The 20,242-nt window shown below is 40.1% G+C and overlaps 1 protein-coding gene across 8 annotated transcripts; it reads right to left on the bottom strand.

Annotated features, from left to right (window-relative positions):
- Positions 1 to 1,292: 1,292 nt before the first annotated feature.
- On the bottom strand, positions 1,293 to 10,252 carry acvr1l (activin A receptor, type 1 like). Of its 8 annotated transcripts, none has more exons than XM_047346041.1 (10): positions 9,606 to 10,252; positions 7,342 to 7,422; positions 5,625 to 5,879; positions 5,320 to 5,525; positions 5,084 to 5,183; positions 4,849 to 4,995; positions 4,483 to 4,758; positions 3,255 to 3,452; positions 3,031 to 3,161; positions 1,293 to 1,647 (listed from the first exon to the last, which is right to left on the bottom strand). In XM_047346041.1, exons 2-10 carry the CDS (start codon positions 7,409 to 7,411, stop codon positions 1,516 to 1,518), a joined length of 1,515 nt encoding a protein of 504 aa, XP_047201997.1. In that variant the 5' UTR covers positions 7,412 to 7,422; positions 9,606 to 10,252; the 3' UTR covers positions 1,293 to 1,515. The 8 variants fall into 8 exon arrangements, with proteins under 8 accessions (XP_047201997.1, XP_047201991.1, XP_047201995.1 ...); XM_047346035.1 differs by having other exon boundaries at positions 4,483 to 4,995; positions 9,606 to 9,657; positions 9,727 to 10,252; XM_047346039.1 differs by having other exon boundaries at positions 4,483 to 4,995; positions 9,606 to 9,675; positions 9,859 to 10,252.
- Between the last annotated feature and the right edge of the window lie 9,990 nt (positions 10,253 to 20,242).

Genomic DNA, 20,242 nt, shown 5'->3' with positions numbered 1-20,242 from the left:
CAACTTGACCGCATGCCTTCTCCTTGCCATATTCCAGGTTTAACCATAAGTTCCAGTTGGATATTTGACCACTCGCCCAATTAAAAATAGTAGAACTTATTAAAACTGGTTGGTTTCCTGGGCCGGACCTGGATTTTAAGCATAATCCACAAATTTTCAGTATGGTAAAAGTTAAAGTCTGCTTTATCCATTCTTCAACCAATTTTGATGTGTGTTTGGGATCACTGACCTGCTCAAACACCCAGTTGTGTCCAAGTTTCAACTATCTGACCCAAACTGTCACTCAGATGGTCATGAAGTTGACCATAATCTTATAAAATGCCTCCAAGCTCAGAAAATGTGCATCTGCCCACATGGACGAGCTAAATGCCTTCTGGACAAATATTTAATGTCCATGACAGAAAAAACCTCCAATTTAAATAAATTCTACCAATTCTGTAGAAGTCCAGGTATCCAGACTTATTCCTGGACCTCTAATTATAACTAGAAAGATAAAGTGGTCAAGGTGCAACTTGCTGTGCAACATTCAACTAAATCTTAGTCTGGATGTAGATATTTGAGCCTGTACATATTCATTTAAATCCTGTTTGGATAAAAGAAAATCATAAATTTAAACTTGTGCACCCAATTCTTGTTTTTAAAAATGAATGAAGTTGTCTAATGACAACTTCAGTCCATCAAATAAGCGATTATTCAATATCACCTTCATCCCAATCAAGATCATTATTTAAACCTCTAACTGGAACAGCAATGTTGTCTCCTCTCTTCATTTTCCACCTGCATCCTGTTTCTCAACACAAAAGTTGAACTTTTTCCTGTATTTCAACACATTATTTCCTACTTGGTAGTGAGGATACTTACAGCCCAATAGTGTTAATGCCTATATACATTTACAATCACTTGCACACATCATCATACACCAGCCTTACATAAATCCTCAGTAGTGTGGTAACAGTGGAGGTTCAATTCATAAATATATTTAAAATGGACTAAAAAGTTTGATCCTATTGGCTCTTCTCCTTTAATAAGCGAACATGTTGAGTATTTGTTGGCTTGTTATAAGAAAGCTAAATGAGTGATTATCTCTGAGCAGAATGCCGCATACGAATGCCAAACAAATGCTGGCTGGAATTCAGATGTTGAACTGCAAAGATTCACTCAGTATGTAGCGTTTGGTGTGCGTAGAAAGGCCGAAACCCGGAGCCGTCTAAAATGTGCATCGAAGCGGTGTGATTGGGAACTATAATATGCCAACCTTACACGCTCAGTAACAATCCACAGTGGCAACTGGCTTGTGTCCCACAGCTGGAGCTGGTTTATTTAGACGCAACGGCTCCAAGCTTCTGTAGGGGCTTCAAGTCAAACAGAGGGATGTTGGTGGAAAGCAACCACAGAGAAAGGAAGAGTAAGAGAAGGATATTAACTTTCCTGTTCATCCTTCTAATTTCCTCTTGTTTCAACAAACTCCAAGCTCGCGTTGAAGTCCGTCTCAGACGTTATGCAGGCGCCTCTGTTTCACGACTCCTTGCCCTTCTCCAGGGAGCTGTGAATCTTGTCAAGGGTCTTCTTGATGCGCAGCGCTGTGAGTCTGGCAGAGGGGTTCTGGTACCAGCACTCTTTCATCAGTTTAACCAGAGCAGAGAGTGTCTGAGGGAGACAACATGGGTTAGAGGAAACTCCACAATCAATGCCTTTAATATACCTGTTCATTAACACTTTGCTCAGCTAGATTTCAGCTTAAAGGCACAACTCTAAACAAATTTAGGTTATAAACGAAAATCTGCTATAACACACCAATTATAGGCCAGATAATACTTCAAGGAAAAGCCCTGGCATGGGATTGGATGATGGAAACACCCAGACCAGCAGCTCATAAGGTTCATAATATAATTTTACAACAACTCCTGCCTTCAGGGTCTGAGCATGATACTGCCTCTCCCTGAGATATGCACACAGAGAACATTATAGGGACAGAAATATTACACAGATTGCCACGCCAGGTGGTGCCCAATAGTAGAAGTAGTGAAGTAGTACAGGAACACAGTTACATTATGGTGTTAGCATGAAAATATATTTATCTGCTGTGCCTTATTCATTTTTCATGTCTGTTTTCTTGCCTGCCATTGTGACTTCTTTACCGACCCTACTTTACTGTGTTGATTAACAGCACACAGGTACAGAATGTGTTTTAAGGTTAGCACATAATGCCGCTGAAACCAGAACCACTTGTTGGAGTTTTGCTTCACCAACCAGAACTCAACTGAACAGGTCCTCAATCAAAGCCCGGTGTCTCTTTGTAGTTTAAGAATCACCGCTGCACATGGCAACAGAGCATAATCAGCAACATAGGTTAAATAAAAACATTAGATTAAAATAAAGAAATAAATATGCCAACAATTTAAATTAGCTCCTAGATTAAATGTGATTTAAAAAAAGTGGATGTGGTTTTAACACGGCTACATTTTTTTCTTCTTCTCCAGACTAACCTCAAAATAAAACCTTATTATTCTTTTGAATTAGCTGGAGTAAAACAACATAGTGAAATGTTTCTTTGAAAGGTTCAACGTGCAGACAGACATGATGGTGGCCCTTTTAACAAATAAACGTGTTATTTTACAGAATGACCAATATGGCACCTTGTGTACGCTATTTGGTTGGCTGTCCCCAACACTCAGTGCAGAGAGCCCCATCACCTGGATCCTCTTATGCTGCTGATAAACTGATGAAAGTCCTGATGGTGTGTGCTCCCCCCTATAACGCTGAAACTGATTGTTGAGCTGCAGAAACCTCCCATAAGTAGGGAAACAATGTAGATTCAGAGAAAACATCCCAGTGCAAATCTGAAACCCGTGCACAAAATAGGCTGGTTAGTTTAGGGCTGGTTAACGAAGGATCATTGCTTAACTCAATTATCCTACACTTGTTAAACTGGTTGTTAGTAGTTTATTTTCTAGTTTGTGTTTTTGTGACAAATGGGAACAGAATTAGGTGAGAAAAAAAAATGAACTGCTGTAACAATGTTTTTCTTACAGGATCTGAAAACCAGCGATTAGGAATGAAAGGCCTCTGCTGCTCCACACACACCACTTTCCTCATGTCCTCAAAGCTGGGGTCGCTTGGCACCTGATCATAAAAGGGGGGTTTGTACTCCTCAACGATCCCTGCACAGCCAAATAAAGACAAAGTCAAAGAGAAATAACAGAAGTTGTAACTATTACATCATTAAGGCACTGAGCCCCACACATGGCGCTCACCGTTGCTGTACGTGCGCCTCGCTATCTCCCACAGCACCAGTCCAAAGGCCCATATGTCGACCCGCTTGTAAGCGTCGAAGCAGTCGGTCTGAATGGTCTCCTCCAGCACTTCAGGTGCCATGTAGCGCTTGGTGCCAACCTTTGGATTGTTGCCCACGTCTAGCAGGTTGTCAGCCTGGGTGTGGGTCACAGCCAACCCTGTAATGCACCAGCACAACAGAATTATAGCAAAACAGCAGAAAGAAAGAAAGAAAGAAAGAAAGAAAGAAAGAAATTTCAACATATTTGACTGTAATTTCATGTGAATAAGCAAAACAATGAAGCACAAGCCTATGACATATAAGGGATTATTTGGTCAGACTTGATGGAAAGATAGACTGGTAATAAATACCAATACTAGAATGGCCCAGTCAAAGTGAAGACGTAAATCCATTAAGAATATGTGGCAAAACTTGAAACTGGTGCCGGGCGTAGCGGTAGAGCGACCCATTATATAGAAGCCTCAGTCCTCAATGCAGCTCTCCTGGGTTTGAGTCCCAAACCCGGAGGCCTATGCAGCATGTCTTCCCCCTCTCTCCACCCCACTTCCTGTCAGCCTAATTTCAAAAAATAAAGGCCACTAGTGCCAGATGCTTTTCATCCAATCTGACTGAGCTTGAGCAATTTTGCGAAGAAAAAACACACAGCCTTAAAAGAATTACAGCTTTAAATGCAACAAAAAGGTGGTTTACAGATTTTTGATGCAGGGGGGGGTGGGGGGTGGGGGGGGGGGGGGGGTGGGGGGGGGGGGGGGGGGGGGGGGTGGATACACACAATACAAAAGCCATAAAACCATGTTTTATTTTATTTTCATTACTAAAACTGCACATCACCCTGAACACACCATCCCCACTATGAAACATGGTGGTGGCAGCATCATGCTAAAGAGATGCTTTTCTTAAGGAGGCACAGGGAAGTCTTCTACTCAGAAACCATGGTACAGCTTTGAAACCATATATCAATGCACTATTCTGAGTTGATCTATTTCATAAACACCTACTGAAATAAACTGAGGTTTGTGTTTGTAATGCGACAAATTGTGAAATGGTTTAAAGGTTACGAATGATGATGTGTACAATGACAACAATGATATAAATGCCTGCATGTCAAGCTCTGTATACATTATTTTACCTGGTAAACATATACAAAATGACTTACAGGAGATAAAGTAGTAGAATAGAAAACAAACCAAGGTCTGCAATGCAGCAGCGCAGCTCCTTGGTCACCAGGATGTTCTTGCTCTTCAGGTCGCGGTGCGCGATGGCCGGTTTCCCCTCGGTGCCGAAGATCTCCGTGTGCAGGTGCACCAGGCCGTTGGCTATCGACGCCGCCATCGCCAGGCCCTCCGACGTCTCCACTGCAACTCGCTGCAGGTAGTCGTAGAGTGAACCGTTCTCATGGTATTGAGTGATGAGCCACAGCTGAGTGCTGGAGTTTCGAGAAGTCATGTCAGATGCCATGAATCCTGTGGGAAACGAGAAACCCAAACCAAAAACCTTAACCGTTTGAATCTTTCCTCCGGTCATTTTGATCTGATGGTTCAAGTTAAACCCACCCAGAATGTTATCATGCCTTAGCAGCACTGTGTTGTAGATCTCCGTCTCCCTGAACCAAGACTTTTCGTCTCTGGAGGAGAAAATTTTCACAGCAACGTTCTCCCCTTGCCACTGACCTCGCCACACCTCTCCATACCGCCCCTTACCTGAGGCAAAGGGGTGTTTTTATTATACTCAGTGACTATATTTGTAAAACAGGACGAAGGACAGTCAGAGACGCCTGAATCCTCTTACCAACACACTCCACCAGGCTAATCTGCCTGGCTACGGTTCTCTGCACGAGGAAGGGAAGACCTGAACCACTGCCCGAAGTGCACGAGTGATCCAAGAGGTCCTGCCGGAGAAAAGACAGGTAGATGTTTACACTGGAAACTTTAGCTGTAATATATAGAAAAACAGGAATAAAAAAAAAACTTTCCTTATTTGCTATGGCTTTTTATGGTTTTATTAGTAATCTGTTCTACTCTTACAGCTAAAGTGCTATCTCCGACATTGGAGGTGATGAGACCATCTCCCTGCTCGGTGTCAAACTCTTGCAGCCTCTGGAGGCGGCCATGGTGGAGCCTCCTGCAGGCCAGCACTGACACAGCAGACAGCAGAACCAGAAAGACCACAGGTGCGAGCACAAAGAGAGCCAATGTCTCCACACGATACCGAACAGGCTCCCCCTCAGGGGCTGTGGGAAAATAGAAAAAGAAGGGATATTTATGAGAATATCCATTTTCCTTCAGTGAGCACTTAATCTGGTTTACAGCCTGATTCCTTGCTGTTTAACCTGATGGAAGAAGTGACATCAGGAAGGCCCTGGTGGTGTTTGCGTTGCACAGGTCCTGGGAGCAGCAGTGGATGGCCTGATGGAAGGATGGAGCTGTGAAGCACTGAAGACGGATCTTCTCTTGCCCTTTCAAGCAGCCACGCTCAAACACGACCCCACCGCTGCTCACTTTAACTGAGGAGAAGCACTGGGTGCCGTGGCACTGTGTGGTCTGGGGACATTTGGAGCCTTCACAAAGACACACCAGCTGTCCATCTATAAAAGACATCCCGGGATGTTAGGTCCAAGGCACAAAGAGGGAATTCAAATAATTTGAGGTACTGAACACTTAGCTGATAGAACAAGTGCAGTGTCTTGTACAAGTATTTAAACTTTTTCACATTTTGTCACATTCATTTTTTTTTATATCAGGACCTTATGCAATAAGCCCCTGGGTAAGATCATCTGAAATGAAATAAAGGCCTCTACAGAACTTGATGATAAGCTAAGGGTGGTAATTCAGCCATTAATTCAGCTGTGTTAGACCAGGGACACATTGAAAACATGGAGGCTCTTGAGAACTAGAGTTGGACACCCCTGTCCAAATCATAATCCAGTGAAACCGACTGTCATGAGGAGTCACTTCATTAGTGTCCTGTCAGATTGTATGGAGATCACCTGAGGACAGTAACTCCCAACGTCTTTCTACAGATTCTCAACTGGATTTATGTCTGAACTTTGACTGGGCCCATTGGATCACATGCTTTGATATAAACCATCCCACTGTAACTCTGGCAGTATGTTTAGAGTCACTGTCCTACTTGAAGGTGAACCTCTAGCACAGTCCAAAGACTTTGAGCTTCTAACAGGTTTTCTTTCGGGGTTTCTTTGTATTTAGCTTCATTTGCTTCCAATCAGCTGGGAGCAGCTCCTCTGCTGAAGAAATCGCCATGCCATCACGCTGCCACCACCATGTTTCACAAGAGAGATGGAGTGTTCAGGGTGAAGCACAGTGTTAGTCTTACATACAGCGTTTTGCATGAAAGCCAGAAAGTTTGATTCTGGTCATCTAACCAGAGCAACGTCTTCCACATGTTTGATGTGTCCCTTAAAAGGCTAATGACAAACTGTGTCTTTCTTTTAAAACTGTCTCCCTTCTACTCATTTTATCTTAACAGACAGATCTGTGTAGGAAATGAACAATGGTTGCCATGTCAATAAGCTGTAGGTCTCTGCATAGTTACCATGGACCTGTGACACACACTCCATTTTCAGATGATGGATTGAACAGAGGTCTGTGAAATGTCCAAAGTTTGGGATATTGTTTCATAGGCTGACCCTGCTTTAAAGTTCTCTGCCGCTTTCCTCCTGACCTGTCTGCTACGCTCCTTGGTCTTCATGATGCTGTTTGTTCTCTAACAAACTGCTGAGGCCTTGACAGAACAGCTGTGTTTATGCTGAGATTTAATTACACACAGTTGAACTCTATTTACTAATTTGGCGACTTCTGAAGGCAATTGGTTGCACTGGATTAGACCATTATAGGTTATCAAAGTAAAGGGGACTAAATATATAGTTCTCAGAATTTCATTCCTGAAAAATCTGGGACTCCAAATAAAATACATTAAAGACTGTGGTTGTAACATCACAACATGTTAAAAACTTAAGTTTCCAACTGTTACATATGCACACTAATAAATAGAAGTCTTCATAAATGATGAAGATATAAAAAGGGTACCTGAGTCCTCAGCTGATGCCTGCAGAGCCTGCAGGAGCAGCAGAAGGACATGGAAACTGCCAAGACCCATGTTTCCCTGCACTAACAAATCAGAGGAAGAGATGCCAGAGATAGAGAGGTCAATGAGTACACAGGCGCAAAGTAGATAATCACATTTACCTCCCTCTGTTTTCTGATGATCATGGATTCAGACAGAAAGAAAAGAATCATTTGTAATATTTGGTAAACTTTCGCAGGTTCAGAGAAAAATGAAATCTCTTTTTGGTTAAACTAAGGGTGTCATCAGGTCTGGCTGTTTATGGCTAAACAGTCTGAGATCTTAACAGAGAAGAAAGATTTAAAAGCAAATCTGGTCCATTTAAGAACTGAACAACTTGAAATATTATAGAAGACAGTCTGATGTTTGCTCCAAAGTGTAAACAGGCTATGTTCATTTCTCCATTTTTAAAAACAAGCTAAAAAAGTTTAATGTTTCTGCATTTTTTCAGATTTTGCTTTAAATATTGCATAAGTTTTATGAGCAGGACCAGAAAACTGAGAGCAGGAGGAGATGAAAAGGACAGAAAAATGGGGCCTGTCTAATTCTGCAAAGGTGGAGAGGATGAGTTAGGCACCTAAAGAAACCATAGTTGCAGTGTGTCCAAGAAAGCTGTCTTCATCATCACACAAGAGAAGCAAAAAGTGCTTCAACATGTCAGTTTCACAGCTATACCATTAATTTATTGGTCACTTTGATTTTGACATGTAGACTTGACCAACAATGCAAAATGAACGCCTGCTAAATTTGCAGCAGTTCTCAAATGCTCACTGCCCAGAATTAGGTTTCTGACAGTTTCAGCAAGTTCATTTTAATTTTCATTTTAATTGCCTCAACAACAAGTCTTAATAAACTTAAGACTTTTAAAACCCTGTTAGAACATTTTTCCTTCTTTGCTGTTCTGCCCTCTACAGAACACATCAAACCTAACTGGTCACTGGTTAATTAGTCAGGCTGCCTGCTCTGGTGCAGCCTGCAGTCAGCTCATTAACACACAAGCAGCTCGTAGCAGCTGTTAGTTTAAAATGGGGCTTATTTTGTCAGAGCTGTGGGTGGTGAACCTTTAGTTTGCACATAATGACTGACTGTGTTTTTCTCAACTGGAAGTATTTATTAACTTCTTTTAGCCAGCTGACCAGTGGAATGCAGCAACAGGTGGGGGAGGCCACCGTTGTTAGACATAGCCATTAGAAACTGATGACTTCAGCAGTTTCTCTGACATCCCATTAAAAGGACTTTTAACCGTGCTAAAAGTGCTACTATAATACTGAAGCATTAGGACGGCAGGCATTTCGAAGATTTTCAAAAGAATAAACAAATAATTTTGTTTTGAACAGAGTTTAAAACCAAACTTCAGAGTGATACCAAGAACATGTATCTAATTTCAAAATTAAGAGTTACAAGATTTTGAAAGCACAGACACTAACTGTTGTAGAAGCTAAAAAAATTTAGGTAGTAAAATAAATGCTTTGGAAGATAATACAGTTTTTTGTGGAAAATAAACTTCTAAAGCCCATCACAGCTACATACTTACTTTTAACTGACAAATCTACCCACAAAATTATTCATTATTCATCTATTGTTTTTATTTCTGTTCACAGCAATTTATGTTGGCTTAATGTTGAAATTTTTGGTCTAAAAACAAAAGCGTGTTTGGTTTACCTTAAGAATAGTGGCCTTTTTTTTTTTTTAAATCAAATAGTTTGTTAATGTTTTTATGTGCCAACATGCAAAAAAATAAATAAAGAGAAAAAAAACATTTACTGCATGAGCATGTGCTTAATTAGCCAGTGCATGTCTTAATTTCAGTATTTAACTAACTTTCATTTGACCAAGTATGGAAGCTTAAGCTCTTTTTGATTTTATGGCTGCTCTCAACAAATATCATATCCTACAGTGACAAACAACACCTTTGGGCCAATTAAAGGGTCTAATACCAGTCAATTACTAACATTAAGTTGAACTACTAAGATGGCATTTCAGCAAAGATTATTAACAGCTAAGAGGAAGAAATAAACATATTTTGAAATTAAGCAAGTGTTTTGTGATTTCAGGGCAACAACTTTTCAAAGGGCTTAATATAAATTGTGGGACATATATTAGCCCAGAGTTTCTTCACGTTTGAACTACACACATGATATGGGTAACATTTTAAATTTCCCACAATGATCTTTCACATTAAATAGTTTATTCAGAAACATTATTTTAAAAATGTTAGCTAACGTACCTCCTTTCAGGCTGGGCTAAGCCCCCAGTGTTTGCAGGTTCTACCACCGCCTCTGCATCAAATCGCAATCCTTACAACCACACGTTCAGACAGAAAATTACTCGTTTAATTAAGCTTTTACCTCAATTTAACGCGGTTGAACTGTTGTTTAAGAAGCCGTTTGCTGCATAGAGGGGATTTAACCAACTTTAACTGATTCACGGCTGTCGGTGTCGAGCAGAAAACATGAAGATCTCCCCTTGGAAGCCTGTACCTTAGATCCAGAGCCAGAACCTTTAGAGAATGAAAAAGAAACGCTGCCAAGAAGTTTTTGATGGTGAATCTCGGTAAACGGAGGTCTGCTGGCTAGTTGGGGCCGTTCACTGGGGGGTTTTATTGTCCGTCCACAGCCGCCTGAGAGGCGCCAGCCAGACAGGCTGTTAGCCCAGCGAGCTAAGCTATCTATGGGGCACAAAGCTAACTCTGACAGCCGGGGGCAGGAATGATGAAAAACAGCTACCTACTTGGCCAAGATACGGCTTCTAACTCATTCTGGGAGCTCCGTATGGTCAATGTACGAGGCTCAAATATTCATAGCAGCGTTATTTGCAGCGTAAGGCAGCCGAAAGCAGGGGTCCAGCCCAGCCCACCCACTGGCTGTTTTTTCTCTCCAGACGTCACCAAAATATTATCATCGAGAAGCATTGTGGGGCAGCAGAGTCCTCCGACAGCAATGAAGATAAGATGGTATTTTTTTCAATCAAGGCTCAGCATTAGCACACCAATGGATACAAGTTAAATAGCACTTTAGATAATTTTAGCAATTATATTTGCTGTGCCTGGATACAAAGAGTTATATTTGTCTTCAGGGATCCTTGCAGCTGCAGGGTCCTGGGACCATGACTCCTGTAGGAAGTTTGAATGTTCTTCTTGTGGGGTACAGGTGTTTCTTCCTTCCAGTCCAAAACATGACTGCTAAAATACAAATACATTGACACAAATCACCAAACTCTTGGCTTGAAGGGGAGAAACTTCAGTTCTTTTTTTCATTCTTTGCTTTCCTTATCATTCTGTCGCAAAACAAAGTTCGTGTAAAATCAATGTGAAACAAAACCATTGTGACCCAATAGAGATAAATCTCCGCTCTCTGACTGCTTTGTTCACACGCATTGCCTGATCTTCCTCTCCAGCAGCAAAAACCATCTGTCCCTATCACTATCCTCCCTAACCAAAAGCCATGCCTGAATACTGAGGTAATTTCTTAGAAGAATGACCGAATGCCCTATGCACTTGTCTTCCCCTAATGTTAGGATCACTCCCAATGCTCACTTTGAAGCTCCCAAAATCCCTCCGAACACCAGACGCACATGGCTGAACAGCCTCCTGGTAAAACTAATGAGGATGTTAGGCAGTTCCTTGTGAAAGCTGCATGCCTGGACAAAGCCCCAGGCCCTGTACTACCCACACCAGTCATCAATAGTCCCAGATTAACATGTTTTGTATATTGCTCTCTAAAAAATAAAACAATTATTTGTGCTTTAAATATGCCACCATTCTTCCCATTCCAAACACATTTGTAGAGTTATCAGTTATAATTGCATGATAGCATTCCACTGAGAAAAAGTTCTTTGGACAATTATTGGCCAAAAAAGAAAACAAAATCAACACCTGTAGAGACTGGTTCTTTGAAAGGAAAGTAAAAAATAAGTTACGGGTGACGAAAAGGCGTTACTGTAGACACACTGCTGTTATGCTTCAAACACTCCTACATGAAACAATAATTATCTTACAGAGCTTTGCAAAAGTATCAATACTGGATTTTATCTCATTACAACCACAACCCTTAGCGGGACATTGGGATTTAATAAGTGATAGACCAACACAAAGTTGTGCATTTCTGTGAAGGGGAAGGAAAGCGATATACACGTTTCAAAATGTTTTACATACACGGATGTAAAAAGGATTATCTGAAAGAAATACAACTTTCCACAGGAGCTGCTGTGGAATGTTGCTGCCAGACTACAACGGACATTTACAGAAGGTCTGCAGAGAGGATCATCAGAACGGCCTACCCTCCATTTAGGACTTGTACAGGTCTAGGCCCAGGAAAATGGCAGCTAACATCTCTGCAGACTCTACACATTCTGGACACAAACTGTTTAGAGTTTTACCTTAAGGGAGGCGCTACAGAGCGCGGTTTGCAAAAACAAGCCGCCACAGAGAGTTTCTTTTCCCAGGCTGACTCTGTTCGCTAAAGTTTATATAGTTATATTTAATGTCTGTGCTATGTGAGAGCCCAAAACTGAATCTCAAATTCCTTGTTTGTGCACACAAACTTGGCCAGTAAAGCTGATTCTGATAGAACACAGCAGACAAGTCAGGGATTCACAGCTTCTGTGGGAGAATCTTCCAACAGGACAACTATTCTTTGGGCACCCGATAAATCTTCCTTTGTAAAAAAGTGGCAAAAATTAAGCCATTGTTAAAAAAAAAAAAAAAGAACTCTAGGTGGCTGTTTGCCACAAGCCATATACTGAGTCCAAACAGGTGTAAGATGAGACCAATAAAATGTATTTTTGGTTTGCATGCATAATATGGGTGGTGTAAAGCTAGCACTACATATCACCTTGAACACACCATCCATGTGGTGAAATGTGGTGGTGGTAACATCATAATGTGGGGATGCTTTTGTGCAGTAGGAACTGGGAAACAGTTGAAGGGAAGATGGATGGAGCTAAATAGAGGGCAATCTTGGAAGAAAGCCTGTCAGAGTCTGGGAAAGACTTGAGACTGCAGCTGAGGTTACCCTTCCAGCAGGACAACAACAGCCAGAGCTACAATGAAATTATTCAGACCAAAGCCTATTCATGGGTTGGATTGGCCCAGTCAGAGTCCAGATCTAAATCCAATTGAGGAAACATGAACATTGATGTTCACAGATGCACCCCCTCCAGTCTGACTGAGCTTGAGCTATTCTGCAAAGAGGAATGGGCAACAATTTCTATCCCTAGATGTGCAAAGCTGGTGAAAACATACCTCTAATACATGCCCAATATTTTCAGCTGCTGTTTAAAAGCTTGAAAACCATGTCCCATTTTCTTTTCACTTCATAATTATGCAATACTTTGTGTTAGTCTAGCACATAAAAGCTTGTAGCTTTAACAAGATAAAATGTAAATACTTTTTCTTCAAGGTACATAAAAATCTTAGCTGAGATTACTTCTTTCACCCTGGCTAAAAATGCACATGTTGCACTGCTATAATATATGCTTGGTTGCTTTTGTTAGTTTCTTAAGTAAATCACCAAGAATTGGGCTAAGAAATAAATATATTCAAAACATGGAGTTCAGTCTTTAAACAGCAGAACATTTTATGAATTTAACATATTGTATATAATGTAAATGTTCACCTTAAGAAATAACATTTCAGACAAAGATCTGCTGAGGTAAGAGAAACAGAGTGAGTGGTGTTTTTATTAAAAAATTGAAGCAATGGTTTTAGTATTTCTTCATCCATAAATCTGATTATTTAGGATTAGTGGAGGAGTGTTGGGTGAGGAGCTATGATTCACTCTAACAGCTTAAGGAGAAAAGCTGTGACCTGTCCTGTAGTTTCAGTGTTGCATTTCAGCTCATGTGGGTGAGCTTTTACTTGCTAACGTGTAAAATGCTTCTCCAGAGTGGCTGAAACATTGAAGAACAACTTCTGGTCAAAAATTCTTTTACATTTATGGTCAAAAAATGAACAAAATGGAGCTGCAAATATGCATCCTGAACCTTCCTTCTTTTTCTCTTTTTCAATACCCCTGTAATAGAAACAATTTACTTACACTGAATTTCCTATTTGGCCACTCTATTAAATGAAGCATATGAAGCTGAAAGAAACACTCCAGGAGTGCAGTTTCAGCTAAAATTAGATGAATTTTACAATCTCTCTGATTCACCAACTTATGTTTTCATAGTGACACAGTGTACTGGGATCAGGTTTGTTTCTAATTGTTACGCAACGATTGCATAATAGGCATACTGTGCCCATCGAAAATTTACACACCATTTAAAAATGGCAGGGTTATGTGATTTAAAATGATGAGACAACGATGAATACTTTAAAAACATTCTTCACATATAATGTAACACTTCTGCATAATTAACCACCACAGACCACCAGGGGCCCGCCCCAAGAACTCCGAGAACTATAAATATAGATCTATCTATATAGATCTATATTTATATAAATCTATAGCGATACATATATAAATTTAAGAGGGTTCGAGCTTTGAAATCTTGTATTAATTTTGAAACACTGAGATTATTAACAATTTAAAGAACATGAATATATTAATAAAAGGTTTCAATGTTTCTGAATTCTTGCAGATTAAATCTGACTAAGTGATATAACATTATCATCTCTGACAAGTAACAAGAAGGACACTAATTATTGTGATACATCTGGCATTCAGCAAGGAGTACCTGAACTTTCTTTCCTAAACACAGATGTCTTAGAAGTAAGTAATCGGGGGTGGGGACTGTTGTCAGTGATGGCCTCTGCCATTCGTACCACCCTCTGTGGTGCGTTCCGTCTCTGACGGGTGCAATTCCTGTACTATACTTCAATACAGCCCGTCAGCAGGCTCTCAATAATGCACCTGTAGACGTTTGTGAGGATGCTGGTGTTCATGCTGAACTTCCTCAGCCTTCTCAGGAAGTAGAGTCTCCATTGGGCTTTCTTGACCACAGTGTCTGCATGTATTGTCCAGGATAAGTCTTCAGTGATGTGAATGCCGAGGAACTTGAAGCTGCTGACCTGCTCCATGCTGCCTCCTACAGTCTACTATCATCTCCTTAGTTTTGCTGATGTTCAGAGAGATGTTATTTTTCTGACACCAACTGGTCAGTGATTTCACCTCATTCCTGTAGGCACTCTCGTCGTTGTCTGTAATGAGGACCAAGATGGTGATGTCGTCAACAAAAGTTATATGTGAAGGTGAGTAGAGGAGTGGACTAAGCAAGTCCCATATCCAGCAGCAGATGGACTTTTCCAGTCCCAGGGCGGTGAGCTTGGTGATCAGTTTGGAGGGGATTTTGGTATTGAATACTGAGCTGTGGTCAATAAAGAGCATTCTCAGATAGGTGTTCCCCTCTCCAGGAGGTTGATGGAGGTGTGGACTGCTAGGGCAATTGCGTCGTCTGTGGACCTGTTTGCCCTATATGTTTGCTCTAATGAAAGTGAAGATGCATAAAACGCCTTGAAATCAATTAACTATTTATAGTAATGGCATAATCACATAATCCCAAACATTAGAAATATCCAACCTTTAGTTTAGGTATTTAGTGGGGAAAGTATGTGGCAAACCCACTATAAGGTCTTGTGGGTTCTTAGTAGGACCAACATGTAGACAGGAGTTTGGGAGCAGCATGATAAAAAGCAGGAGTTTTAGTAAAACATAAAAGGCAAATATTTACAGCCAGACATGGGGGGAGCAGTACATGTAGTAAGGACAGAGGAACCAGCAGACTGACGGGGAAGAAAGTGGCAGATAAACGGAGTAATGGAACATCAGGCAGTCTAACAGAAGAATCCAGCAGAGAGTAAAAAGAACCAGAGAGCTTAAATCCTGAGGGATGTGTGGAGAAAGACATAGAGTGCAGCTGAGAGCATTCAGGTTATAAAGTGGAACAGCTGAGACAGAAGGAAGAGTAGCTGTGGGAGAAACAAACAAAAAAGTGTAACATTGGATTATTTTCACCCCTCTGAATAAATGCACTCAGAAAAAAGATTGTAATTTTTTTTATCTAAGAAAAACATGCTGTAGCTGTAGTATTACACCACCATAACACTTTAATGTATCACAGTTTGTTGCAGACAAGAACGCAACACAAAGGTCCAGTACTAACCAATACCCACCCAACAATAAGCATCAGAACTGAACTACCTTGCAATGGAAGTGGAAATACTGGTCAGATGACTCATCTGAGTTGTATTGGAGGAGAAATATACAGTGAGTACAAATTCCAAGTAAAATGTCTTGGTTTTTGTGATGTAACGAAACTGAATAGGACAAATAATTCAAAACTTCTTTAACATATGAAGCTTCAGGCCTAGCCCACTCATCAACAAGGTTTAAAAAATTAATCAAGTAAATTTTAGCTGATGAAAAAAAAAAAAAAAAGAAAATTGATGTTGATAAATTCACCATTCATTTAGGTTTCCAATGTTTCTGTTATTTTCTCTACTGTTGTGTCAAGAACAAAATAAACTACTTTCTGTAATTTTGCCTGATTGTGTTCATTTATGTACAAAATAAAGAAGCAATAAATCAAACTGCAGTTTTTTTTAAATAAAATTGTCAACATAAACTGTCCTCATCAGCATTAATTTACAAATAGGAGAAAAAAAATAAATGTATATTTGTTTAGGACGCATTACCGGGCATGTGGTCAGACCTGGGCCTCTGGAGCTCAAGCCGCAAATGTTTTGTCAGTAGCCTCAGATCAAAATGAGAATATTAAAAGTCAGAGGCAAGCTAAATTCATCCTTGGTTGATAATTGTCTTAATAATGCATCCCAAGTTCACATATTATCCATCCCTGTTGATTTATTTAGGTATTTATTTTTATTATTTTGTGTACTTTTTTACAGAGGAGCTGTCATCATGTCCCGGGGTGGTCCTCCACATGGGGACTGGAGCCTACATCCCGACCTGAACTCTCAAATCTGGAACAGATTCGGCAGAGCAGCAGTGAATCTGTTCGCTACATGTGAGAACGCGTAGTGCCAGCTGTGATTCTCACTGAGCCCACGAGAGGATCCACTGTTAGGAGTGGACGCCTTCGCCAGGGTCGTGTCTAGAATTTTTGTCTTAGGGGGCAAGTAGGGGCATAGATTGTAGAAGGATAGCACCCTGAAACTCTGTGGAGTTAAATTTGTCTCAATATTATTCAATCAAACAAAAAACTAATCTCAATCAAAAAAATAATATTCAATTAAAAAAAACTAATCTCAATCAAAAAATATTAAGTTGTGATCAAAACTTTCAGAGTTTCTTCTCACAAAGAGAAAAAAGTTATTTGCAAAACATAAACTTTTATTTGCGCAGGTCAAAAATCTTTGGTTACGAGTCTCGCTTTTTTGGTTTTGACGCTCTCTGTTTTTGGTTGAACTCAACGAATTTTGAGTTCTGGAAACATGAACATCCTGGGCGGGGCCTAAAGACGAACGATGTAAGACGTTTCCCTATTGGTTAGCGCTGACTAAAGCAGCAGACTCTGATCCCCCGCATCTCTGAACTTCTGCTCGAACTGCAGGGCTTGCAGCGTCGCTTCAGTGAGGAGACATCAACTGTACAGAAGAAAACTGCGGTCAAGTGAGCCGACAGTCAGAAATACGCGGTGACGTCAGCCGACACCAGCTCTCTCTTAAAGATTAGCGTCGCGCATACAAGGTGCATTACGGTAATGGAGCAGAAAGGACCCCGATCCTGGCAACGGTTGAGAAAATAAGAGGAAAACAGAAAAGTAACCTACAGAACATTTATATTAATTACATTTTTACAACTTTCACATTCATGTTTTATGTAAAAGAATAAATATTTAATATTTTACAGTACAGTTTTGGAGAAATATCTTGTCAAAATACCTCAAAATGCTCAACCATTATATGCATTTGTCCCACTTTCAGGAATTTATTTCTCCAAAACCATGAGAGGTGACAACACAATCTCTTCAGATTTTATCAGAGGGTCATCTACGCTATAACCAGAATTAGTATTTCATAATTTCACTGTAGGTTTCTGGAGAAATACACAACTACCCCAAGTGTAGTATAAAACAGAGTCCATGTCGGGCAGATGGCATCCCATAATCCTGTGTGTTGTCCTCACAACCCGTGATACTTCCTCTCCTGTGCAGTTCCCTCACCACACTGTCATGCTGAGACACAGAGTGCTTTCCACCGTGGCCCTGTAGATATCTGTAAGCAGCTGAGGAGATGAAGAAGAGCTGTAGTTGTACCTTCTTCAACAGGCGAGGGGCGTTTCCAGTCCAGGAGAGGTCAGAGGAGATCTGGATGCTCTTGCACTTTAAGCTGTCCAGACCACTTCCCAGAATCTCATTGACCTCACCAAAAAGAAGCGTTTGTGGTACTTTGTTTGGGTAGTTGTGTATTTCTCCAGAAACCTACAGTGAAATTATTAAATACTAATTCTGGTTATAATATAGATGACCCTTTAATATAATCTGAAGAGATTGTGTTGTCACCTCTCATGATTTTGGAGAAATAAATTCCTGAAAGTGGGACAAATGCATATAATGGTTGAGCATTTTGAGGTATTTTGACAAGATATTTCTCCAAAACTGTACAGTAAAATATAAAATATTTATTCTTTTACTTAAAACATGAATGTGAAAGTTGTAAAAATGTCATTAATATAAATGTTCTGTAGGTTACTTTTCTGTTTTCCTCTTATTTTCTCAACCGTTGCCAGGATCGGGGTCCTTTCTGCTCCATTACCGTAATGCACCTTGTATGCGCGACGCTAATCTTTAAGAGAGAGCTGGTGTCGGCTGACGTCACCGCGTATTTCTGACTTTCGGCTCACTTGACCGCAGTTTTCTTCTGTAGAGTTGATGTCTCCTCACTGAAGCGACGCTGCAAGCCCTGCAGTTCGAGCAGAAGTTCAGAGATGCGGGGGATCAGAGTCTGCTGCTTTAGTCAGCGCTAACCAATAGGGAAACGTCTTACATCGTTCGTCTTTAGGCCCCGCCCAGAATGTTCATGTTTCCAGAACTCAAAATTCGTTGAGTTCAACCAAAAACAGAGAGCGTCAAAACCAAAAAAGCAAGACTCGTAACCAAAGATTTTTGACCTGCGCAAATAAAAGTTTATGTTTTGCAAATAACTTTTTTCTCTTTGTGAGAAAAAACTCTGAAAGTTTTGATCACAACTTAATATTTTTTAATTGAGATTAGTTTTTTTTGATTGAATATTATTTTTTTGATTGAGATTAGGTTTTTTTTTTGATTGAGATTAGTTTTTTGTTTGATTGAATAATATTGAGACAAATTTAACTCCATAAAACTGTAGTTGACGATCTAAAATGTAAGCTATTATAATTTCCTTCTGTTTTACCAGCATCAGACTGAACAAAAACCTTGCACATGCGCAGCTCATTGCCAGTTGTGACTCCATGCTGCGAGAACCACTTGGGAGTCTGTTCTAGCCAGCTGCTGCGCATGGTAACAGATTCAGCTCATTCACATGCCGACTTTCTTCCTCAGAGAGTTGTGTTAGTTTACCAAAAACGTGCCAGATTTGGCACTAGCTAGTGCCACCCCCAGCCACCCCTGTGGCAACGCCCCAAGCCTTCGCTCTCAGTCTGTGGCCGAAGATGCTCTTTTAGGCTTTTCCTCCAATTCTGATACCACACTGGTATCAGGCAGATACCAGTGTGGACTCAGTTTCATGAGGTTCTGGTCCAGAACCTTAGCAAAAGGTTCTGGACCAGCCCTTCCCAAAAACCTATCCTGGATGAAGGATCTGAACAAAGGAACACACATTGGTGAATATACACATAAAATTTACAAGAAATTAGGGATGTCCAAACAAAGCAATGAACCAGTATCGAACCACTTCATTTGTGTTGAGAGGGTTCATTCATGTAAAGCTTCATTTTAGTGACATCTAGTGGGAAAAAAAAAAAAACTTTTGTGAGAAGAAAAAATCTAATCCATAGAAGTCTAGACTAAAAGTTTATATTTGGTCTAACAGTAAAAGGTTTTTTCTTTGTGTTTTTGCATGTTTGCTAGATGGTAGATTTAGGGAGGAATCCACGCAGCCCTATAAGCTGAAATACCCAAATAAGATATAAGACATGGAAAAAAAGTGAGTAGTGACATCTTATGTGTTGTTTATAAAAGAAGGTGTGCTTGGGGAACAACATGTGTTGGGATAAAGCAGTGTGATTGTGCTGTGATTATGCACATGTGGTGTGGATTGAAACATTTTACTGAGAACCATTCATCCTCTGTTTGGAGTGGTTCCCGTTCAAACAATGGTGGGAAATATACACACATCTACTAACAAACCTGCTGGAGCGAGTGCAGCAAAGTTCAGGGCTTTAAGTTACTCGCAGTTAGATAACTGCTGTTAGCCGTTCAGAAGACTGAGGTATGACCGGCTTTACATGACTTCGGTTACGTGACGTTTCCCTTAACAGAACATCGGATTGTTTTTTATTTTTATCTGTTTATTTGTTTGGTTTTTTTTGCTTTTGTTGTCCTTTCTGTTTTAGTTTTTGGTTTATTTAGGAAACGTATTTATTTAGTTTTTGTTTATTAGTTTTTTTTTTACTTCATATTTTGTTTTATTGTTTTTTATTGTTTTTTCAGATTTTTTGTTTTTTATTGTCTTTTCCCTCTTTTTTCAGGGATGAGGGCTTATATTTAGGTTTTTCTGTAGTTTTAATTTTTTTAATATTTTTTTGTTTTATGAGTCTTATTATTTTGTATCTCTTTTTTATCATGTTTATCTTGTTTTTTGTTGTTGTTTTTTCTTTTTTTGGCAGGAATTTTCAGCTTTTTTTCTTTTTCTTTGTTGGGATATTTTTTTTATTTTAGGGAGGAGAGGGATTTCTTTCAAATCTTTTATCTGTTTTTATATAG

Source organism: Girardinichthys multiradiatus, chromosome 19 (assembly GCF_021462225.1).
Source record: "Girardinichthys multiradiatus isolate DD_20200921_A chromosome 19, DD_fGirMul_XY1, whole genome shotgun sequence".
NCBI classification, from domain to species: domain Eukaryota; kingdom Metazoa; phylum Chordata; class Actinopteri; order Cyprinodontiformes; family Goodeidae; genus Girardinichthys; species Girardinichthys multiradiatus.
This window is presented reverse-complemented; position numbering and strand designations above follow the sequence as displayed.

Bases quoted from the DNA above. Each gene is read 5' to 3' on its own strand.
- acvr1l (XM_047346033.1), bottom strand. From the start codon at position 7,411: ATGGGTCTTGGCAGTTTCCATGTCCTTCTGCTGCTCCTGCAGGCTCTG. The intron at 3,453-4,482 runs GTTTGTTTTCTA...GGTGCATTACAG, and splicing joins CTGCTGCATTGCAGACCTTG to GGTTGGCTGTGACCCACACC. The intron at 3,162-3,254 runs GTGAGCGCCATG...TTGGCTGTGCAG, and splicing joins GAGGCGCACGTACAGCAACG to GGATCGTTGAGGAGTACAAA.